Here is a 25,745-nt window from a genome sequence, read left to right on the forward strand (position 1 = left end):
TTAAAAGTAACTAAGTAGATTACAGAGTGTGATGCATACATACGGGTAAAATTACACCCTTGAAAAAATACAGATAAAAGTATACAAAAAAACTGAGTAACTGTAATTAGTTACTTCCACTCGTGGGAAATATTAATGGAGTCCTCGACTGAGCTGCGGCCTCTCGTCCATGAGTAGATGCACACTTCCTTGTGCACGGTGAAGAAAATTGTTCCTATAAAACTGCTCACAAAAACATTGTTGATGAGCTTTTCAAATGTATTTTTGGCGCTTTGAGCACCACAAACTGAGCGACATTTAGTTCCATTGTATAAGGCACACACACACACATACACACACACACACACACACACACACATCATTAGGCTTATTAACAACAATGTTTTGGATTTTACTGTTTGCAGATATTTTAATTGTCAGATTTTTCACCTAAACTCCATACATCACATTAAGACTTGACATCATCAAGATCAACATCAACATCAATATACATATTACCCAACAATAATCATTATATATCTGTATTTGGCAAAAAATACCAAAGAAAATAAGAAGTATTCATTTAATTGAATAGTTTGTATAGTTTATTGTGAGTAAGGAAATCATTTTGTTAAATATAGTTACTAATATTTTACCAAAGAAAGAAAGAAAACAATGACGGAGATAGGTTTGCCTTTAGAAGGCATGTATAACAAATGGTACCGTGTTTAAATTAACCTGAGTTCATCAATAAACACAGATATACCTCTAATGTGGCAACTGGAATCAGAAAAAGTCCATTCTCTGTATAATTCATTGTTGAAGAGCCTAATCTCTTTATGCCCCTCCGATATCCACGGGTCCAAGACTTGACAGCTCACACTACAGGTAGGAGGGAAAATATGTACTTCTGATTTTGAGGTGAAATGGTCCTTTAAGTTTAACTGTGTGTGTGCGTACGCATGCATGATTGCAAATCCACGCGCACACAAAAGAGGAAGTTTTAAATACAGTCCCTTGTTATTGTTGCTGCATCTTCCCCCTTTCAAAACACCCCGCAGCTATTTCACAGCTCTCACCTCTTGCAACAGTGTCTTTTTCCACATCTTTCATATCACATTTTATAATATATTTTATACCAATCTGCTTGCTTAAGTACTGTTGTTTAGAAGAAGAAGAAAAAAAAACACAAGAAAACAGGAAGGAGAGAGTGGTGCAAAAATGAAGGAAGAGAGACTGAGAAAGAAAAAAAAAAAAAGAGGCACCGAAGGGAGGAGGGGAGGTGGTGAGGGAGGTGTGTAACAATTTCCTGTAGTTGCATGCTGATCTGCGTCTCTGAACCTTCCTCTCTGGGTCTGTTTCTGTCAGAGTGAAGAGCACAGACGAAGCGGCGCGGAACAGGATGCAGGCTATCAAATGTGTGGTCGTGGGAGATGGGTACGCCATTATTTTACTTTACCTATGCTGTTGTAACTTAAGCTGCCTTCAGGTGTTGAATCGAGACATGTTATCCCAGCTGATGTGTGATGGGGTCCGTTGGCCCCCAGACTCAGTTTGGGGTTCTTTGATAGAACTGTCACAGACTTCACATGGCCCGAGCAGCCTTGAGGAACAGTTTTCTCAACTTCCGCAGTGATGTGGCCTTGTGTCGCTGACTTAAAACTTTTGGCTGCTGTTACTCTTAAACTTGTTGAAGAGCGCATTCTGTCCAGTGTTGCGGGTGAAACTTTAGGTGTGTGTGTTTGACAGCACTGATTCAGAGTGAGGGTGTTGGATGGTGCAGGCCACAACATGCAGGAAAATTCTGTAATGCAGCGAGCTCGGAGCACAGACTCCTGTATGACTGTAGGTGAAAATCCAAGAAATTACCAAGTGTGTGACTCCATAAGACACAGAAAAGAAAATAATAGACAAGAAAGAAACAGAAAAATGCATAAAAGCTCCATTTTGCTAAAATCTACCACTTTTACAGTCTTTAGTATGAAAAAATCTGGTGGGTTTTTTTTCAGTTTAAAGGCTTAAATTCACTCTCAGAACAAGTTTGGACAATGTGTCGTCTACCACGTCAGAAAAACTTTAACACACTTTTTGCCCTTGAAGGTGGGGCAAAAGCACCACTTGTCATGATGGGGGAAACTGTGAAGCGGAAGTGTTGTAGCTGTTGCAGCAAGAGATCAGCAAACAGTACCATAAGATTAAAATTTTACAGGTAGTACACACCTACGGTTGCTCCATTTCCTTGTGTGTGTGTGTGTGGAGCTTCCTGGTGTGTGTTGCATGTGGCACTGTGATTTAAAATTGTAGAGTGGAGAAACTGCGAGACTGAAGTCTGTAAACACTTGAGACATTTTGGATTGGTTTACTTAAGCATACTGCATTTAAAATAAAAACGGCGTCTGTGATGGTAAAGTGCTGACTCTCAGCTATGATTTGGAGGTGGACACACTCAAACAAGACTGTCCTCCGTCTGCCCGGAGCGAGGATGGGAGCGGTGTGACGCTGTTATAGAGCCACAGAAGTAGGTTGGAGGGAGGCCGAGGTGAATGAATCGATCCACAAAATGTGGGACTTTAACGCAGGAGACAGCTGTTAAGTTTCCTGTTAACAAACCGACAGTCTGTGTTAGTTTCTTTAAACCATAACCACAATGATTTCCCAACCAACACTTTATTGTAACCATGGCAACGAAGATGCCCCAGCTTTAAGAAACAACTTTATTTCTGAAACAGTGATGTAGTCTCGTATGGAGCATCGGATCTCATGTCATAGCGTAGACCAACCCTGTATTTTGTCATTTAATTCAGAGAGCTTGTTAACAATGTATTTTAGAAGCATTTTTTATATATTTATTCACATTCTCTTTACATCCTGATAGCAATCAGTAAATCAAATGCTCTGACAAAAAATACAGAAAGAAAATATCCACAGTGAAACATCACGATGGACGATGATATTGCTGTTGTATTTCTGACACATACTTTAGCAATAAAGCTGAAAAAAAGTAGTAGATTTGAAGTACATTTCATGTTTGGGCCTAAATCATTATTGTGATTAAATAAGCTGTTTTTTCCTTTAGAAAATCAGGTGAAACGAGCCTAATAATAACTAGAATAATAAACCCATTTTTCATTTTTGCACTCTCTTTCTGACGCATCAGATCTAAGGTACAAAATTTTTTTTTTGATAAATTACTCATATCGGCTTTTTACTCGCAAAGCATTTATTGCACTCTCAGTAACAAGACGTGACTCAGGAAACAGAAAATCTACCTCGTAATTTCAGATGCTGTCCATTCTGACCCTGGGTGGCTTTTAAATCATGATGGTAGGATGTTAGAGGGCTCAGTGGTCGATGGCTGTCAGGCATCACGACGGACGATGGCATCGTCTGTGAGCCCAACCCTAGTATCCATGGCTGTTGCACGCCAAGTCAATCAGATGGCCTACCTGGCTATCTACCTGCCAGCCCAGTCGCACTTCCAACTTGCCACATACCAACAATTTGTCACCACTCCTCGCTGACTCATGCAGATGCAGATGGTACCTGTTTGTGGCTGAAAGTGACCCATCAGGGTTTTCACGTGATTTCCATGTAAACCCACCTGCGGCTGTATGAGATGACCCCAGCTGCTAAACATCGACTATTGTCGTGTGACGTTCGTTTTTGTGTGTCGCTTCAGTGATGTCTCGTGACATATGTAACCACAAGCGTGGTCTTATCCTAGACCTAGCCAGTAGTTGTTGTCATTAAACCGATCCAAATTGCAAGAATCTTACAGCGTTAATCACAACTTAAAAAGACTTTCAGGCTTCACCAGATACAGCCGCTAAAGGGTATTTGTGCTTCAGTATCAGAAGCAGAGGGACGGGGTCAAAACGGTATGTGACATGTTGGGATGAGAACATGTACCACCATGTACCGCACAGCTCGTCGCACCAGAACGGTTTGACGGCTATAAGTAGGAACAATTGTCAGGTGTTTTCCTTGATGTGAATGAGACATGTGGATATAGTTAGCGACTCATCCTCCAGCAGTAATGTTAACAACGCTCGCTTTAACCAGAATGATGTAAGATAAGAGGACAGTTTCTTTTTTGAAGGACAATATCATGTCAGATCAGAAAATGCGTTGATGTGTCGTTCTTGAGATTAGGAGGACTAAAAATCAGTTAAAGCTGAAAGTCAGTTCTTTCTCTGTTTTATTTAAAGTCTGAAGTGCTCGATGACACGGAGTCCAAAGCCAAGATAAAATGTGTCCGATCTGCTGTGTCTCAGTTTCAAATGAGTTTGTGTTCACTGTGTCCTTTTTTAAAATGCCTATGGACATGATTTAAAGAAAACTTTAAATGTGGAACGTGACAACTTTTTTGCTTTAACTTATCATTGTGAAGTAAAAGTTGATTACACAGTGTAATGGCTATAGAATAATGATGCCATTTAGAAATATGCTTTTTCTCCTGATATCACTCCTCCCTCCAACCTGACACCAACCCCAAATTTTTGAAACAGCAATGTCCAGGAGACAGTGTTGCTAACAACAAACATTGCGCACGTCTTAAATCACTTGAATGACAAGCTTGACTTCTTATTTTAAAAATGCACCCACGTGGATTCTGTTTAATCACAGCATCTGTCATGGCCGCTGTCCAGAACTTGACCCAGATTGCAACCATACCCAGCTGAACAAGAGGAAGTAACATGAGTTTTATACCTGTGACACCCGGTCAATCACTGCAGAAAGGATTGATTTGTATATTTTTAAATGCTGCAAAAACTGTGTGGAAAGAAAAATTGGGGTAATGAAATAATCTATGGCCTCATGAGAGCTGAGAAGCCGTTGAAGCTGGTGGTGGTGTGACTAATTTCTGCCATGATTTTTCAGTTTTTGATCAACTCTGGAAGGGGGTTAACGTGGCATCCTGCTGCAAACATCCTCTGCTGTGCGTAGCAGCAGTTTGAGTTTGGGGCCCTATCAGTTTCTCAAGTGATGAACCCCGCGCAGGTGGACCTTGTGGAGACTTTAAAAAGGAACACAGCCAAACTGTCTGTGTGATGTGTGAATATGTGTGTCTATATATGTGACTAAACCGAGATGTCAAAAATGGGATTTAAAGGTTCCAGTAAGAGAGAGAGAAGAGGAAGCTGGTCTCAGGTTGTGGGGAAGTTCGCCGTCTCTCAGCGAGTCACTGTGTACATACAAGCTAACGTGCTGCTGATATACGACCCCGCTAAAGTGTTCACCTGTTGGTTGGATGGATGGAGTGTTTCAACAACAGCTTAGCTCAATGGAAACTTAAAAAAATACACAAATCTTTATCTTAATATACAACTTAACATTAAACACACATTTCAAAACCTTTTAAAGGGAAATCTTTGGATTTTTCTTCTAAATAAACAATGTTTATATTCACCGCTACTCACCAAAAACATATTTAGTGTATCGTAGAGGTGTAACAAATGTTTCAAGTGCATTTCCTTCCTCCTTAAGCATTTCATTTTTATTCTTTAAAGTATTTTAAACCTAGCATTGATAAGTTATGTTTAGGTGGTTGCAGTTTTTCTTCTTTCGCACCCTTTCTGACACTTTACATCTCATCTTGTTACTGTTACCTGCTGATCAGTGTAATAGTGTGACACCAATGGTCTGACATAAAGGTAAACATTATGAAACCCTGAAACCTTTATAGATTATCAAATTCTAGTGGAGATCAAAATCTTCCAAACATACCAAATATTGCAGGTGGAACTGAGGAAAGTAGAAAGTCATGAGCAGGACGACTAGAATATTTGTATTAAATGGAATGATGCAGATAGCATGGGTTCTTGGGTTTAATATTTGACTCAGTGAAAATATCAGAGATTAAAAAAAGGAAGAAAATATATCTCCTACCCTCATAAAAAGTTGAATATTATTATTTAAATAACCTTAAGAGGGAAGTTCAGATTTTTTTAAGTGGCGCTGTTTGAGGTACTTATCCATAGCAAGTGTATTACCTACAGTAGAAGACGATGTCTTGAGAAGCAGCAGGTGTACTGGTGGAAGAAGCGGTGGACATGGTCAGCAGCAAAACATATTTCAGCCTCCCTGAAAAAGGCCAACCTAAAAAAAACATCAGTATCAGTTTAAGTGGTTGCTATATTTAGAATATTTTCACTGATTAACCTTGTTGTCAGACAGTCTTTTGCGATGGGAAACAATTGTTATATAAGCTAAATATCGCTCTCTCCAAAACTGCCAGACTCCTTTGAACAAAATCAGTAATTTTACCTCACAGAACATGGGAGCTGCTGGTCTACCACTGCCTCGATCAGTTAATTTGGGTGTATACTCAACACAACAAACAGATAGAAGCAGCAGTAATCCTTTTTTTAGGTGGCTAAAATACAGCACATTATGTTGTAATGGGTTAGTACTCTTGTGTTGTGTAGATTAAATGATGACCCACTCTCAGTCACTGTTTGGCTTGGACCCCCATTCATTTAGGCACCGGTGAATAAAACAGAAAATCAGCGTCCTCGGCCAGCTCTCATTAACAACGCAGTTCAACATCCACTGAAACAAAACGAAACAAAACATTTGAGACTTGCGGCTAATCAAATAGCTACATCACCTGCATTAGTACATACAGATGTACATAAATTGGTACATTAATTAGTTTTCTGTAGAGGTCTTCATGCTGATTTGCCAAACTGGGGACCTGCTGTCAGGTCTGACAATAAAGTTGTTCTATATGCTACAAGTGTTGCAAGAGTTTTACCTTTTAAACTCTTTTCCTTTCTCTGTGTATCTTGGAAGTTAGCGACATTGTGCTGAATACTCCTTTAATGCTTCTACAGTAAATTTGGGGCATTCTCACCTCCGTCTGTAGGTTATAGTGACTATGGATAAGTAGCTTACCTAATACATCCCCACTTCAAAAATTCTGATGTATTTCTTTAACAGCCTGCTCCACAAATGAAGAACGGTTTGCAGATAATTGACTGTAGGTCTACTCATATTGTAGGCTTCTGTTACTGACCAAGCTAGCAAGTTTACTAGCTTACTGGTAGCTCTGAGGGCTTAAACAGATGGTATACATCCCAGGAGCAAAAATTAGGGCGTATTAAATGTTTCGACAGCTACTGTGACTGACTAACATGTTCCAGACTGGCTAGCCCGTTAGCGCTTAGCTTACCAGCCAGTTCACTAACAGGCCCTGTGGGCAGTCAGAACATCTCCGAGCCTCCAGCACCACTTGTTTCGTAATGACGTGTGTTTCACTTTCTGGTGTGAGCAGGCTTTAAGCTACTTACTCACGTTTGAGGATAAAAAAAAACTTAACTTATAATTGCAAGGAAACAAACTCACAATCAGCTAATAGACCTTTTTTACTGCAGATGTACTGAGATGAAGTAGCAGGTTAAACACAGGTGTTGATGATACTAATTAAGGTTGTGTTCCATTTAGTGTAGCAGGGCCTTTCCAGTGGGTCAACATGCACAATAGCAGCACCACAAAGGATGCAACTTTAATTAGTATCATTGGTCACACCTGTGTTTCATGTCAAAATGGCTGCCGTGAAAAAAGTATACCGACACTTTTTTCTTGCTGTGGCTTGTGCTTTTTAGACTGAACCAAGTGAAGAGAGAAGGGGGTGTCTCTAATTAAGATGTAAGAAATTATAAAAACAACAACAACAACAGTGTTTTACAATATTACAACCAACAAGTGGACATGAACAAAGAGAAAAAAGCTAAAAATATTCAGTGCAGGAACTAATAATGAGGAAGTGAACTGAAAAAAAAGAGAAAAGGGAAGAAGATTAAGACAGAAAGAGTGAGAATAAATCTCCTTTTGAAGAGTTTGCCAAACCAGAACCAGATAATGTAGGATGGCGTAAGCAGGGGACAGAAAAATTGATGGAAAACCAGATTAAGAACAAAGCGACAGAGCGAGATCAGAGGTTGAAGCTTTTTTGATAACTCAGTTTGGCTGGTTCCTGTTTTCAGCGCTAACTGGTGCTTCTGAAACAGATCAGTTCCTATTTGACTCACGCCCAACCACGAAACACACACACTACTACTTCTATACTTCTGAGAGCCTCCACTGATGTAAAACACTAATCCTTATCTTAACCATCACTTTTACACTCCTAACGCCAACCTTGTAATTTTGCCTAATCCTTACTTTTAACCGTAAGATACTCGAACAGCTTTTTGGAGAAGTGACGACCTGATAGCATGCTGTCAAACTCGACGTCTAAACCTCAAACTGGTCCTCACAAAGACAGAAGTACTTACACACACATCCAGACGCACACACACAGTTTTTCTGAGCTGACAGCTGTGCTGCTCACACTGTCCCTGACTCATCTTGTTCCTGAGCTGGCCTTCTTAAAAATGTCAACTTGTATGATGAGACCTTTTTTTTTTTTTACACCAAGCGCCAGCTCATAGTATAAAAAAAAGTTAGTTTGTCAGGCTCTCTTTAAAGGGTCATTCCACCCACATCACAGAAAGATATAGTTGCTTCGTTATCTTTAGTGGTGTCTATTCATTCAGGCAATTAAGTTTTATTATTCCCTCCGCTGAGTCTAGTTAATGATTCTGCAATACAGTTGGGTGGAGAGAAATGTACGTTTTTGTGCCCTAAGGCTACGTCTGAAATCACTCATTCATTCCCTACAGATGTGAGCAGTAAATCAATCATTAAATCATCATTTTGTGCCCTCACTGACAGGCGTAGAGTCATATAACTGTAATTTTTACATCTAGGGTGAAACATTTCATCTTATACTTAAAAAAAAAATCTATTAAAACTGTTTTTTTCTAGCATTGTGATAATTTCTGAAGGCAATTTGAAGTTAATAAATATTACACACGTAATTTAAGAAGGCATAAAATAAATATTGTACAGTGCACGAGCATCCGAAAGACATTCCTCTTTTGCGTTTTACTTTGAAAAGTCTATTTGACAAACTCAGATGCCATAGCTCTACTACAATGTCCCCATGGACAGATTTTGTAGTTGTTTTGTGTCTCTTTGTGGTCATTCTTTGTAATTTGTGGTCCTTATGTGGCTCTTTGTAGTTGTTATACATTTTGCAGGTGGAGTTCAGAGCGGCCCCTGACTCTTTGGGCCCCTGGGCCCAGTAGGTCCGGTCAATAATCACTCTATGATTATCCTAGACCAAAAAAATAAAAAATAAATACTGAAAACTGTAAGTGGGACTTTTCGGTGTTGCACCACGGACACAATTCCATTCACTTCAGTTACTTGGTATCGTCGGCAGAAGTGGTCAGTGGCAGATATTTTTTTTTGTCATGACAATGAACAAACTGAAACAAGCAAACAAAACTGAAACTGTCGGCATGGCGAGACACCAGAAAGGGTAATTTTTGCGTGGGTTTTGGGTGAACTAACACTTAAAGAAAATAGGAGAACAAAATTATATCTCTTTGTGATTCATTGTTAATGTATTTAATCAGTCTTGTTTTGAACATTTTATGTTATGTAATGTAGCTTTCCTGAACCACTGATAAAGTGTTTATGAGCAGTGGGGACTTAAGTTTCATTCAAAGGGACAGTTCACCCCAAAATCAAAAATACGTATCTTTCCCCTGACCTGTAGTTCTTTATCCATGTTGATTATTTTGGTGTGAGTTTTGGAGATATCGGCTGTAGAGATGTCTGCTTTCTCGCCAATATAATGGGACCAAATGACACTCGTGCTGCTCATACCACCAAAAATCATGACCTGGTTACTCAAGATAATCCACAAACCATGTTGTGAGCAGTTTCATGTGGGAGAAACGTCCATTTAAGCTCTCAAAAGGTTCACTGTGCAGGCTAGCAGACCTGACCTAAGATCTGTTTTTGCCTTTAAAGGGCGGTGGTGGTGAACTAGTGATTGTGATGAGCTGACGGGCTCCTCACACACTGAGCACGACCTGGATTTGCTTGGGCACGCCTGCTTACAGCCATTATGTGAGCAAAAGAGTGAGATTTATCTACGATTATAAGACCTTAACAGAAGCTGTTCACTATATTTCTACTACATACTGAAGAATCAGGGCCTTAATATCAGCCTTCAAGGAAAACCGCAGGTACAGCATTTGAGCCCTGAGCTGCCGGTGACAGGCTCTTTCTGTGCTGTGCAACTTTTGTTTGCCTAAAGCAAGAAGGATAAAGCAGCTCCTCAGAGTTCTTACCAATCAGATTTATCTGGAGTGTTATCTCCTCTGTGCATCAACGCCTTGGCGCAGGCAGGCACGAGCTGTAGTGTTGTTTTTGAAACGCTGACAGGAAAAAGCTCTGGAACGAAATAAGGAGAGGGCCAGCTGATACTTGTTCGATCATCTCCTGCGTGCAGCTGTGCGGTTTCATCACTGTGGATGTTGAGACAAGCTCTTCACTGCGTTCCTGTTGTTGAACACGTTACTGAGTCTAAGACTTTTGTCTTTGTTATAAAACATGATGATGAGTGCACTAAGCTCAGTGTATCATCTCGCTCATCTCTTCTCTTTTTTATCTTCTTTTCTGTAGCTGTGTCCCAATTCCACTCTAGGCATTCATGAATGTTGTGCTGATCAAATACAGAGGGACGGTTGTCCATAGTGACAGACTCGGGTTGTCTGAGGGGAAGGGGCAAAAAGTAACCAGTTGTATGTGGTGGGGTGCAGGCTGTATGTGGGGACCAACATGGGAAAACTCGGAATGCACGTTTTGTCCTCTGGACGGGCACTTTACCACATTTTGAATACTCAAAGGGCACTCTAGAGGGCACTTCATTATATTTGTCTACTGGAAGAGCAGTTTTAGAGGGCAATACATTACATTTTGTTAACTGGAAAGGCACGCTACAGGGCACTTTACCACATTTTGTCCACTGGAAGGGCACCCTCGGGGTATTTATCATGTTTACCTACCATAGGGGGCATCAAAGAGGGCACTTTTGCTGCATTTTTTGAACAATCATGTTCACCAGTGGTTGTCCCACAATGCATTTCATTAAGAAAATGCAGGAGCAGCTCACAGCTGGAAAAAAATGTTGCTCTAACGTTGTGAAGTTTAACTGGGAGTGGCATAATAAAGTTGTAACTCATGTCTGTCAGTGCATGTGTAACTGTTTGGGACAAAGCTCCTCCCATTAAAACCCCGCCCACCCTCAGTCTTTATCTTTATCTCCCACTCTTATAGCCTGAAACAATATTATTATCTGTTCATGATGTCTAACTGTGTTTGTTTTTACTTGTGTTATTCAGAGCTGTGGGAAAAACATGTCTTCTCATCAGCTACACCACCAATGCCTTCCCCGGGGAGTACATTCCTACCGTGTGAGTATGACGCACACAGACCCATGCTCGCTCTCTCTCTCTCTCTCTCTGAAGGTAGTCTACATTAAAGTACGTAACCAGGGCAAGTAAACAAACATGTCACACATTTATGTAAGAACACTAATTATTATGATATGCAATTATGTGCATGCATAGACACACACTGTACAGTCAAAATAGCTGACACACACACACACACACACACACACACACACATGCAGTACATCTGAAGGTATCTGATGGTACCACACCTTTAAAAACAAAGTTACAAGATGCTCTAAAAATTAAATATGTCAGGACTGCAAGTTATCACTCAGAGATAAGTCAAGTCAGGTAATAATTGTACAAGAATTTAATCAAATCAAATATGACTCAATAAATAAGATAAAAGAAAATGAGGCTGACAAAACAGTTAAGATATATTTGAAACAGGAAAACAAAACTGGCTGACATTAATAAAAGGCTTTTCTTCTTTCTTCTTTTCTTCTGAGAAATGATTTAGATGTCCCGTTTAGTCTTTAGTGACTGTGATTCAGGAAAAGAGACAAAGTGCCCATGAAGTGCAGTAATATTATATTATATAAATGATATTTAAACAAACATAAAACTCAACTCTCAATCTGAGTGGTAACAAGTGAAGAGAGGAGAAAACAGGTATGAAATGCTATTATCACTCTCGCTGATTGCATGTCTTGCCTGTGAATATGAACAAATACATGACGAGGAAGCAGGATGTTGCTAAAGCAGTTGCGTGTGTCCATCAGAGTTGCACAAGGAAAAGCTAAAATGATCGATGAGATAAACCAGAGTGAAAAAGTCTGTATCACTGACTTTTCTTTCTCTCCATCTAAAAACAATCTAAAACAATCAATGGCATGCACTTATTGTGCCTTAATACCGAAGCTAGTTGGCCATTGTGTTTGTTACTTTATGTGTAGCACCACATGCACATACAGGAAGTTTAGAAAAAAAAAACCTCACAGCTGATTGATGAAACTGTTGTGTTTCTAAGTGACCACATGGGGGCAGTGTTGCCTAAATATTACTGAACTGGTCACTGTAGTGCTTTTTGTTGGTGCTGGGAGAAGTGCCTATATAATATTTTTCAGCAAAAGCAGCAATACTAAGAATTAATACCAACACTACTGTAAAAGTACTCCAGTGAAAATCTTTTACTTCTACTGAAGTATAAGTACAAACAGAAAAATGCACTTCAAGTGTCAAAAATACAAGCACTCATTGGGCAGAATGGCCCCTTTGAGTGTGTATCTACGTATCATATCATTAACATTGTCACAAAAGCAGGATTTTGCTTGAGATGGAGCTATTTTTTTAAACACAGCATACACAATCTGTGACAGAATATCATACTTTATATGTATTGTATATAAAATTATAATCTGCAACATAACTAACTATAGTTTTCAGGCAAATGTAGTAGAGTGCAAAATATTTTCCTCTGAAATGTAGAGAAGTAGGAGTATCAGGTAGGATAAAATGGAAATACTAAAAAATAAAGCACCCAAAAATACCTCAAAATACTTCAGTATATGCACTTAGTTACATTCCATGGCTGGTTGTTTCCTTGAACACACACTGTTACAACAGAGAGCAAAGATATTATGCCTTTTTATGGCAAACAAACACAGCAAGAGAATAAAATTCCTGTAATCCTCACAGTCTATAAATTAGTCTAGTGCTCATTAACTGGGGCAGAAATAGTCTGTTTAGGTTTAATGAACTATTTATGTTGCTAAGCAACATATTTTTCTGACTGCAAAATGCTTTTAATGCTATATAAACAAAGGCATTTTCATTATTATTCATAAACTGATCTTCTTCATATTTTCTGTAATAAAAAGCTGTCTTATGTATATCTTATGTCTAATTGTAAGACCTTATTTTGACATGATGGCATTTGTGTGGCATCAAATGATTGTTGTTCAAATAATCAATTAAATGAAAGGCAAGCTCACTGACTGAAGTGACTGATCACCCAACTCATGCTCCACACAGATTCGACAACTACTCAGCTAACGTGATGGTGGACAGCAAGCCAGTCAACTTGGGCCTCTGGGATACAGCTGGACAGGAAGACTACGACAGGCTCCGCCCACTGTCCTACCCACAGACGGTATACCATCGCACACACATTAGAAAAGATAAAAATCCGCTTTGTCTCCCGCTGTGAAACCCAGGAGTGTTGAGATTGCAGCCATCAGATCGATACACAACACTGCAGCCTGATTGAGCTACATCCCATTAAATTAAGAGGCACGAGAGGAAGGAAAAGGAAAGAACTGACCGAAGATGTTTTATGTGTGAAAACAACCTATCAAACTGAAAAAAGTCGACAGATTTTGATTTTGGTACAAATATAAAATGGAAAAGGAACAAAACAAATGTAGTCATATATGCAAAAATGTAATAGATTACATGCAAACCTTTATAAATATAAAACCAATTATAGTGTGACTGACACTGGCCAAAATTATGGCTATAAGGTTGCACTTCATTTTACGTATCACTAATAAGAATGTATTTTATATTAAATTAGACAAAAATTAGAAATAATACCTCATTATACCACCTGGTCGCCTCTCTAGAGAGGTGTTCCAGGCACGTCCAGCTGGCAGGAGGCCACAGGGCAGACTGAGGACTTGGTGGAGGGATTATATCTCCATCCTGACCTGGGATCGCCTCGGGGTCCCCCAGTCATAGCTGGTTAATGTAGCCAGGGAAAGGGATGTCTGGGGTTCCCTGCTGGAACTGTTAACTCCACGACCCGACTTCAGATAAGTGGTTCAAGATGGATGGACAGATGGGTAGATATAATATGTTCTTAAGTTGACACCATACACTTAACAGTTCACAAACATGAAGGTTTGCACTTTGCATCAAAGTAGATGAAAACTATAAAGGCCAAAATTATAGCGGTAAAGGAATATTTCATTTATGGGTGACTGCACAGATTTACTGTTATACTGTAGGCAGATAATGTGATCATTATTTCTAGTCGGTGACACAAAGTACGACTTGTTATGTTTCATTACTTTACTGTAAAATAAAGTGCAACCAAAGTTCAAAAGTTGAAAGTACCTTTATTGTCCTTTAACCAGGAAACTGATTTGCAATTTCAGGATCATACAAAAACACAAAATAAAACATATGCAAAGAACAGGAAAATCAGCAATTTTGTGCCACAAACAGAAACTTCTTTCCCCTGCCGTTTACGTGCATTTCTCTGTACTGAATTCCCTTTTTGATAAACTCAGCACAACAGTTTGTTTCACATCTGAAACTCGTGTAACCTCACACACACATTAGGATCAACTCCAGAGCACTAACAACATTTTGTCTCCCAACAGTAACACTCATTACACAATGACCTAAAAACCTCTGACGACCAGTACAATCACAGTATGCATCACTAATGTCTCTGAACTCATTTTTGCATGAATCAAAATTCCATCATAACAACAAGAATAACACCTCTTTTGCTACCCTACAGTTCTTTGCTGCAGAAATGAATAAGAGATTATGCTCCAGTATGCTTTGTTTCCTAAATTAATTACATTAATGCAGTACAAAACTAATGTGTATAGATTAACTGTACATGTATAGGGGAGCTACAGATTTACAGCAGGTCTTCTGTCTTCTGCATTTAGTTCTCATACACACCCTGCCTCATGTCTTCTTGTGCAGTAATCTTTTTGCATGTTTGATCCAACCCTGACAGTCATCTTCAAATATGTCCAGACATCCATGGGGGACAATAGATCATGTTTACAGGTGTCATTAGCTGTCCACCTCTATGACAAAAATAATTCCTCTGTGGGGTTGAAGGAGTCTCTCTGTGTGTTGTTTTTGTGTGTATATGTAGAAAATTTCAATAACATTTACAATAACTGTGTTTTGTGCTAAAAAAAAACATTTACATTTACATTTTTTATGCTTCTAAAAATAGCTAAAACACTGACACAAAATGAACACAAATGAACTGTAAATGCACAAACTGAAAAAAAATGATTTAGTCCAAATTGCTGAGTGAAAAGTTTTGTATTGAGAAATGTTTGTAACAAACTCTAAAAAAAAAAAAAAAAAAAAAAAAAAAAAAAAAAAACAGGTCTTCATATTTAAAGACGTTCATTTATTAAAAAATAAACAAGAGGTTTCATATTGGAAATACTTTTACCGTGTTTTTTAGTGACATCTTTCAGTCTTCATCAGCAGAAAACGTTTGCTCAGTTGTCATGGAGATGGTTTAGTTGTGATTCTGTGACCAAGTTTATTAAACTACTTATTTTTAAAAAGAGTAATTCACAATTAAAAAGCAAGCCTTTCCAGAATTAAAAAATTCAGTTGGCTGAATTTAAAAAGCCAAGTTGGGGTAATTTTGTAATGATTCAAAACAAAAAGTCTTTTAATCTGTGTTCAGTAAGCTTATTAAGTTAAACCAACAATTCTTCAGTCACACTCATAAACATTACAAATGAAAATAAATACCAGACATTTTAATTTAAATCAACTTGAATAAATAAAACATATTACTATTAAATACATATTTACATTAATATAATGAGAAAAGATTTGTTGAGTCAAACATTTTTCATTCTGTTAGGAGAATAAAATAATTAACTATATAAACTTATAATAGAGAAAGTCCCAGTCCCAGAGTGGTCAGATCTACCATCTAATCCACTCTCTCTCTCTCTCTCTCATCTCTAGGATGTTTTCCTGATCTGCTTCTCCCTGGTGAGCCCAGCATCCTATGAGAACGTCAGAGCTAAGGTGAGTCTCATCTCTGTGGTACATTCACCTTATCATTATTTCCCACTTTTACACATATTTTTAGCTTTAAAAATCAAGAATGCCTAAAATAAAAAAAAATAAAAAAAATGACTGTTTGCTGAATCAGATAGGTGGGAGGTGGGTTGCATGATGTTTTGTATGCAAGATAGACCAAGCAAGAAATAATCAAGGATAGCAGAAATTATTCCTGTGTAAAATAGGCTGTGCGTGAACATTTTGTATCATTCAGACTGAGCAAACATTTCTTACATGATATGTTTATTTCTTGTGTGACAGATACATTTACATTACAGGTGCATGCAAACCTGAACATTTTACTGTTGTATTCTGGCATATTAACTCATAATCACTGTGAAGTAGTAAGTTAGATGACTTCAATTATCTTTTCCAGCCCAGACTCTTAATTGTCTGTCGGACAAGATGTCAAATGGTCACAATTTAAATTTCCCCCACTGTCGCTGTCAACCACAGTGACACTGGTTTCCATTAATTTCAGAGCTCACCTGGACAATCTAGAAATCAGTTTGGAGAATCATGGCACAGATCATTAGAAGCTTTCTTTCTTTTTCTTCTCACCTCCATATCTGATCGGTCACTCAGGGAATTTTGAGGTACATAAAGAGAAGGAAAATGATGTGTGTAACAAAGGATCCTTTTATATCTCACACTCCTCTGTGAAAACGAATGAATCTATCCATTGTTTAATTGATATTAATATGATGGACACTTAATAACTAGATATTAAAGATGTATATACACCCTGTCATACTGACTGAATAAGACTAATGACTGAATGAATAAGTTTGGCCTGTACAGGCACTGTGCAGAAAACTAATATACTAGAAAGTCTCTGAAAACGCACATCAATCAAAATCATCACTCCAAAGTGGAGACAAATACAAAAACAAGGATATCCAGCAAATGAAGGAACACATGCAGCATAAAAAGTGCATATAAATGCTTGAATGTAAAATTCATATTGATTTTTTGATTGATTTATAGTAGTATCAGTAACGGTTTGGCTATCAAACTTCAGAAAACAGTGAAAACTAATGCCCATCGTGGTCCTAGAGCACAAAAAGATTGTTTCAGATGTCTTGTTTTGTCTGATCGACAGTCCACAGTTTAAAAATATTAAATTCACATCTACATTAACTGTTTATGAAACCAGTGAAGATCGGATATTTCTGTTGATGCCTGCCTCTGGGTCATATTCTACATGAAATCAGATGGTTTTCCCAGTTAAAGTTACAGTTAAAAAGAAAGAAAGAGGAGATTTTTATTTAGATACTTATATTTTATTAAAGTGCCATGAGTCACTCAGTCAAGACCTCTCATAGGAGTCATGTGAAATTAGTTTGTTGTTATCCAAAACTTGGACAGGGAAACATCCTCTGTTACATTGCCTGCACGTGCAACATCACCTATAAGGGCACATGATGTCCACCTCCATGATCAGGACTTCCCCTTGACCCCAGCAACTCTCCATCACCTTTAGATGAAATTTTCAGATGAAAACCATTTCTTCTTTTCAGTGACAGTATGACCCAAAGGTGACACACTCATTTATCATGTTTACATCTGTCATTTACGCAGTTATCTGCAGTTAGGATTGTTTGTGAGTCTGATGCGGCATACTTGTACGAGCCCACTGCATGGAAAAAAAGTAAAGGTTTGCATAAAGCCCAATTTCAATTACCAATCACTCCATCCATCCCTCCATTCATATTCTATTCCTGTTTATTTCTATTCAGGGTCATGTGTGTTAAATCATTCAGTCCTTCAATCTGAACACATTGAATAGAGCACCGGATTGCATTTGTAGTATTGTGAGATAAAACCTTTCCTGTCTAGCACTCTTATCTCAAGGGCTTTTTGAGTTTTTCCATTCTCCATTTCCCATGCCACTATAACGCGAGGATGAGCAGCAACAAAAGCAGAGCCTCTGGAAGAGCTTTCCAAATATGACTCGCGAAACCACTCACTGCTCTTAAAGCAATGAATATCCTATAAGAACATCAATAACAGCACAACGACGGAAATGATGGCAGGAATATTGATTAGGCTCTTTTTGGTACGATTCACCGCTGCTTCGCTCTTTAGTTTGACTCCCATGTGAGTCACCATAGTAACAAGGGGCTGGAGTGGTGCCATCAAAGTAGTTCCTGCGAGATTAGTTGGGAGGGAAATTAAAAAGGAAGATGGAAAAAACATGAATTCTATGAAGGATAATTTCGGTTGCGGAAAGAGGACCTAAGTCCTAATCCTCTGTTCAGAAAACAAAGTTGTTTTAGGCCTTAAGATAATGAGACGGAAATGTATTTTGCACATTTGTGTTCATGAAAGGCACAAGGAGGTTGAATGTTTTTAGTATGTGGTCATTTCTGAGATATAGCTCACTCTGCAGGGCAAAAAAACTTTATTCTCGACCTTAAAAACACCTGGCTTCAAACTAGACCTTATAGAGTTAATTTAGGTTAAATTTTAGATACAGTTATGGGTGCGGGCAGAGCCTTCTGTCCATACACTGCATTTATTTCTTACATATTTCTGCACATTTTCTGGAAGTTCACAGCTCCGTTTCTCTATCAACCATGGAGTCGATGTCCCAAACACGGCCAACATGACCACAGGACATGATGAAGTAGTTGTAAAAAACCAAAAGTATTGGAAATAACATTTCATCGTCAATTAGTTAGTTAAAATAACTCAATTGTTGCCATGTTTGTTGTCAGAGACTTTCAACCCTTCTTTTTCTTTGACATAACTTTTGACTCTGAGCTGCGCCTTCTAGTGGATGCAGTGCTTAACATCCCTGCCAACATAAAGGATGCATGGAAGTTTGTGGGCAGTGGTTGTTAGATCATTTAAAACAAATGTATATTTTCGTAGGTAAAGGGAGCATAAATGAGCCTTAACCTGTTTCTCCCTTCACACTTGCCTCCTTCATCCCTTTAAAAAAGCTAATTTATGTGTGCAGAGGTTGGCAGCTATTGACAGCAGGGCACTTGAGAAGCTAAATGTCAAGCGAATCAAAGCATAATGACACTGTGGAATTGGAAAATTGACCAGCATCCTGTTCACTCCATGTGCATCTATCACTACTCAGATAGCATTCACTCTGCGCTATATTACAACACTCAGATAGAAAGGTCAGACAGATTAGTGACGGGGTTAACGATCATTTCAAAGGATTGGAAGGAAATTAGGTATTTCATCTCATGACTGTGACACTGTTGTACTACAGACAACAATAAACATGATAAAAGCAGCCCGTCTTCGACAGTCGAAAGTGCAAGCAGCTTATTCCAACTGATATGCAAGTTCATTGTTGGGTGGTGCCCCCTAGTGGGACATAGTAGGTATGACAGGAGAAGTATAAAGACTGTGTCCACATTTGGCAGGGGTTGGGGTGGATGGCTGACTCAACCAAGCACAGGACTTTCACCCAGGAGACTGGCTTATGAGTGCTGTGTGAACTGAAAAGTAAACGATGAATTCTACTTCTAAGAAACGTCTAAATAACTTAATTTCGATATACGTGACGTCGTTATTTCAACCCAAACCACTATCTTTTCCTGAACCTAACCAAGTAGTTTTACTGCCTAAATCTAATCAAACTGAAACCGTTTTACAATGTCAAACACGTATGTTATGTAATGTGACATATATCATGTGATATAAGAAATATAGTTAAGGTCCGGTTACCTTTTGCTGCCAGTAACTCTTCACAGATGTTGTTTTGGGAGTAATTGACAATCAACATATTCTGTCGTTTAGGTATGAGGATGTGTTAGATAGAAGCTAAAGCAGATACCAAATTACACAAACATATGTCAAATCTCATCTCTCCAGTCCAAGTCAAGTCTTAAATTGATTGACACAAGTCCAAGTTGTCTTTCAGAGCAAGTCTCAGAGCTTAAGTCATTGAAGATAGAAGTCCAAGTCATGTGTCAAGTCATTCAAGATGAGACCAACACATTTCTTAAGTCATTCATGGAAAGTCAGTATCAAGTTTTAAGTCAACTGACACAAGTCCTTAGTCAGATCTGAGGTCTTTCAGACCAAAACTTACGTCATTGAAGACAAATCCAAGTCATGTCTCAAATTATTCAAGACAAGTCCAACACAGTTTGTAAGTCACTGTCAAGTCCTTCAAAGCAAACCTCGAGTCAACTGAGACAGTCTTAAAACTTTTAGACCGCACTTCATGACAAGTCCAAGATAAGTCTCAAAGGCAACCAAAACAAGTACAAGTGAAGTCTTAAGTCCTTCTTGGGCAATTCCAAGTCAAGCCATTGCTAAGTCACAATCAAGTCTGTTAGGTGCCTGAATAATGACCATTAAAATAACATATTGTCCATATTAATAGCCCTTAATTGTTATTCTGGTTAGGTCAAAACTTTAATAGTCTCGCTTTCAAATCTCAAGTCATGTTTAGTCTTTAGGGAGTTTTAATAGCAGTCAAGTCGAATTCAAGTCCCAAGTCCTGTATTTTTTCTTAACTCTTAACTTCCATAAGAGAATTTCCCTAGTGACTGTGACCAAGATTGGGTGTCAGGATTTTATTTATTTTTATTTAATTTATTTTAATGAGACTTCACAAGAAGATAGAGCTGGTGAGGGAGAAGGAAACTCAAGGAGTTCATGCATCTGTATTACACAGTGGTTTCAAATTTCATCTATACACAGTAAGACATTTAAAAAGAATTGACTGGAGGAAGCAGCAGAAGGATTCATCAGGTAATACACATAATCCCCACATGTCAATCGACTGGCTTTTGAGCAGACCACTCCGCTAATCAGGTTGGATTTGCCAATCAAAAACTACAAGTATCACTGGCCTGTGAACAGCGCAACCAGAATCAAATTAATTCTTTTAGCAGATAGCATCTCTCATTTCCTCACTGAAGAAAATGGATGGAGAGAGGATAAAAGGCACGAGGAAAACAGGGTGAAATAGAGGGTGCCTGGGTAGAGAATGCGCAAAGGCAAGAATTTTGAGAAAGACTGAGGAAGAGAAGAAGACAAGGAGACTAGAGGCAGCCAGGACAGGTCAGAAAACGAAAACCATACTCATATCCTGAAATTATTTGGAAGGTTGCTTGAGCAAAAAAGCAAATGTGAGGCCTAAACTTAACAACCACCATATATTTTCCTCATTTTCCATTAACATGTCATTAGCATCTTTAAATGTATTTCATAACAATTTAAAAATCAGGCTGTGCTCTTGTCCACCCCAACCCCCCATCATCTCTGACACATACCTTCACTTTGTGTCCTCCCATTTCTCTCTTCTCATTTTCTTCTTTTTTTGCTTTTTTTACTCTGTCCTCCGCCAGTGGTACCCTGAGGTTCGCCACCACTGCCCCAGCACACCCATCATCCTGGTGGGCACCAAGCTGGATCTGAGGGACGAGAAGGACACCATTGAGAAGCTGAAGGAAAAGAAGCTGGCGCCAATCACCTACCCTCAAGGCCTGGCTCTGGCTAAAGAAATAGGTGAGGAAGGTTAAAATAAGTAAGTTACATTAGTTACAGAAGTTAACGTACGAAGCTTGTGGGAGTTAGCGTACATAACATAACTTACAAACGTTACACAAGTTAAATACATTGCATAGGTTAAAAAGAAGCCACCATTGACTGGTGCATTTGAACAGGACACAAGACCCAGTTTCCTGTGTGAAAGATCAACAACACACCCACAAAATAATGCTAGAGTGGTGCCTCCAGAAATAAAGCAAGACCTCAGACCAGGGTACCTGCGGTGTGATCGGTTAAAGCCAGCCTGTCGTCATCAGAAAAACGTGCATTGGTCAAAAGTGCGAGCAGCTTATTCCGACTGATACGTCCCATTATTGTTATGTGGGCATAATAAGTATGACAGGAGAAGTATAAGGAGCAAGAAAATTTGGAGGAAGTCTAGATACATACACATCATTATCAAATTTCAACTTGTTTACCTCAGCCTCCTATTTATTTTTCAGTTTATGTAGTTTTATTGATGTGTGTTATTCTGTGTCTCCTTGCTTGTGTGTATAGACGCAGTTAAGTACCTGGAGTGCTCGGCCTTGACCCAGCGCGGTCTGAAGACTGTGTTCGACGAGGCCATCCGAGCCGTGCTCTGCCCTCAGCCCACCAAGGTCAAAAAGAAGCCGTGCTCTCTGCTGTAAATGGTAAGACTGAAGTGAACGCAGAAGGAGAGGAGGTTCAAAGAAGGAGAGCAAAGAAAGGGAACAATCAAAAGATGTAGTGAACACATGAAGAAGAGTAGGAGGTGTATGATGATTCGTTTAATTGGTTTTCCTCTGAACTCATCCTACACAACTTGTGAGGATTCTTGAACACCTTCTGTGCTGCAAGAACCCACTGATCAGTGATAGATGATTCAAAGGCTTTGATAGATGAGAGGATGGGAATGTATTTTTGATTTTGGGGTGAACTGTCCCTTTAAGGGACTTTAGAAACAAACAGGGCACTCTCCGATAATACACAGAGAGTGAGGCAGAATCTTGTGAAGTCATTTTACAAATGCGTGCATAATATGTGAAATAAAAGTTCCTATCACAGCACTTGGGTAATTATTTCCAGGCCTTCAGGGCAGGTTTCCAATTTGCCAGGAGGAGGACAGACAGAAGGCACTGAGGTGGAAAATACCGCAATGATGTGACAGACAACAAGACGAGCCTTTTCTCCACAGGAGACTCATTAGCAACTGACAAACACTAAGTCCAAAGAAAAAAAAAGGAACTAATTTTGAGCTCTCGTCTTTTTTAAAATTACCATAATAATTGCGGCACTGAAAACACCCTGCTGGCATTTCAATATGCCAAGGTACAGCAAGAATTTAAAGACATATTATAGAGAAATTATCTTGACAAAATTGTCACTTCTTTGGAAGAAAGAATTGTTTTTGTCCTTGATGTTGAAGCAGGAATTAATTTTCTTGGACGTCCTACATGCACTGCAATTTCAATCTGTGTGTGTGTTAATGGAGTTGTTACAGATTCATGTGGTCTTCATTGTTTTAGATTCATGCAGGACGAGAACGAAGACAGAAAGAGATTCAGACTGATGACACCGGCGTAAAAGAAGACGATTTGAAAGTTCTGTAATGTTTCTAAGAGAAAACTATATTTTAACTTGTTGAAAAAAAATGCTTTTGCAGTTATAAGAAAATGGCAGCAAACCTTTCTGTACAGCATACTCTGTAAGTGACTTTTCAGGTGCATTATAGACACTGCACCATGCAGAATTTCTCTGTAAAATACACAGATTTATTGGAATACATCACTATATGTGGATGCACAGACAGCCCAAGCGTGCACGCTAGAGATTCAAGCTGTTCGCAGCACGCTAGTTTTATCCAAAGTAGCAAAATTCTTGCACACCAGACTACACCTCATGTGTCTTGCACAGCTTCAAATAATAATAATATTTGATAGGCTGCAAAGATAGTATTGCAATGAGATTAGTTCATGTTGACTTATGACTGTTATTTTGAGTGACGAACAATGATAAAACATAAGAATCAGGAATGTTTTGAGTTTTTTTGTGGGAGCAGGAAGCTTAACAATGTTGTGTTTGAATAAAAGAGATGAATAAACATATTAAATGTTGTGATATTAAAATAAAAGACATTTGGTCAAGTAAAATATCTGCAGAGAAAATTTCTTCAGAGTTGACATGAATGTGTTGATCAACATTATGATGTTTTTTTTTTTTTGTGGGTGGAGCTTTGGTGGAGGAAAAACAGTTCCCTAACATGTTTGTTGGCTTGTTTTTTTTAAACAATGCCTGAAGAAAATATGAGTTTTTCTGAACATGTATGGTCACTCACCCTCCAGGACTGCAGGTTTTACCTGAAAAAGTTCACATTGACCAATGGGAGCAGACTGGCCAACCTTGACTACTTTCTGTCTGCCGTAGAATCGACCAGAACTACTTTCTTTCTTCTAGAAAGAAAGTAGTTCCTACATGAAACTGCTCACAACAAGGTCTATGAATTATCATGAGGAATTGGCTTGTGATTTTTGAAAATCTAATTTTGAACTTGTGCCATTTAGTCCCATCACATTAGAGAGAAGGTAGAAATATCTATGGCTGATATCTCCAAAACTCGGCAACTCACTCCAAAAAAAAACTTATCATGGTGTTATCATACTGTAACATTCTGGTATTGTTACATCCCTAGCTGTATGAACTAAAACTTTCATTCTGAGCCTTTACTACTTCGATTCTGGCACCAAACAACACAGCAAAATGAGTTTTGCTTGTTTATGTGATCACTCTGATGCGATTCTAGTTTGCCTCCAGCTCACACCCTGATGTAATCATGAAGTCAGCGCTAAAAGGGTTTATTTTCACTCTGGTAAAACACATGGCTGCTGTATGAGGATCAAATCTGGTTTTCCAGTTACTACATAGTCCCTGCAGCTTCCTGCATGCTGCATGCTGCCCAGCAGTGAAATGGATGAGCACAGTGCGGAGGGTCTGTCTCAGGTAACGCTGATGTATCTGTCTGTATTTCTACCATCTGCTACATCATCATCTGTCTTATTTTGCCTCCCTAGAGGGCAGGACGTCAGGACAGTCATATCAATCTGACTTATTTCTTTGTGCCGATTAACAGTGGCTCACTGATTAATGGCGCAAAAAGGGGGAGAGGTTATAGTTATCTCCCCACCAGGTGGGCAACATTGCTCATTAAGTGCTTGTCTGCGTGTGTGTGTGTCAGTGTGTGTTTATAAGAGACTCAGAGCACGAGGCACAATGAGATCCTGAACTTCAAAGTTGAATCTTACAGCTGTTCCTTAATGAATCAACAGTAATGGATTATAGGGATTAGTTTATGAGGCATATCTAATTTGTTTCACCAGTTATGTTTTGAGGGTGATGTGACTGATGCAAGGATTATGCTCTGCAAAGACTTTCAGGATCAGGGTGGATGGTGGGTATACAAAGCTCACTTTGCCTCATTAAAGCAAAGTACTCAACCCCAATGCAACCAAAAATAAAGAACAGCTACTGTCATTTTCTGATGTAACTGTATTAAAATTATTGCATAAAATTAGACTGAAGCCAACTGTAAGGAGTGCTTCAAGTCTGTTAAATACTTGAGATTGCTTTCTGTCTTCAGGGGCAGTATAAACATTAATTATGTGGTATTTTTCACCCCAATAAAAACAGTCCAACATTAAAAGCCTACCTGGAATTATTTCTCTTTTTCAAATTATAATAACATCTTGAGATTTAAGTTTTTAAATAATTTGACATGAAATATTAATTTAGAAATGATTATAATGATGAAAGAATAATTGTACTGCCTCTCCAGACACTATGATCAAAACTGCATCATTAACAATGGCCTCTTATTCACAGCAATGGTCTGGAAATAACAGACCTTAGAATGTAGACTTTAAGACTCGCAGAGCAAGGTCACTGACAACAGAATTGCGATGACTTATCTTTCATTAGAAATTACCAAATATTTGTATGAAACTTTTTGCAATGCATTGCTAAACTTCTGCAAATTGATAGTGAATAATGCATTGGTCAAAAACTCACTGATTAGTTAATGTACTGCTAAAAAGCACACGTCCCGCACCTGTGCACTCTTATAGGACATAATAATATCGC

The 25,745-nt window shown here is 38.7% G+C and overlaps 1 protein-coding gene across 1 annotated transcript; it reads left to right on the forward strand.

Annotated features, from left to right (window-relative positions):
• Positions 1-1,264: 1,264 nt before the first annotated feature.
• Positions 1,265-23,761, forward strand: rac2 (Rac family small GTPase 2). Its single transcript, XM_084714797.1, has 7 exons — positions 1,265-1,416; positions 11,223-11,294; positions 13,311-13,428; positions 16,023-16,085; positions 21,449-21,608; positions 22,149-22,282; positions 23,138-23,761. The coding sequence occupies exons 1-6, from the start codon at positions 1,382-1,384 to the stop codon at positions 22,277-22,279; spliced, it is 579 nt and encodes a 192-aa protein (XP_084570923.1). The 5' UTR covers positions 1,265-1,381; the 3' UTR covers positions 22,280-22,282; positions 23,138-23,761.
• Positions 23,762-25,745: the final 1,984 nt, after the last annotated feature.

The sequence above is a fragment of the Lutjanus erythropterus genome, chromosome 3 (assembly GCF_056507025.1).
Source record: "Lutjanus erythropterus isolate fLutEry1 chromosome 3, fLutEry1.hap2, whole genome shotgun sequence".
NCBI lineage: Eukaryota > Metazoa > Chordata > Actinopteri > Lutjaniformes > Lutjanidae > Lutjanus > Lutjanus erythropterus.

What these genes read in the sequence shown, in the direction of transcription:
- rac2 (XM_084714797.1), top strand. Translation starts at nt 1,382, where the DNA reads ATGCAGGCTATCAAATGTGTGGTCGTGGGAGATGG. An exon ending in TGTGTGGTCGTGGGAGATGG is followed by an intron (nt 1,417 to 11,222) that starts GTACGCCATTAT and finishes TGTGTTATTCAG; the next exon opens with AGCTGTGGGAAAAACATGTC. An exon ending in ATGAGAACGTCAGAGCTAAG is followed by an intron (nt 16,086 to 21,448) that starts GTGAGTCTCATC and finishes GTCCTCCGCCAG; the next exon opens with TGGTACCCTGAGGTTCGCCA.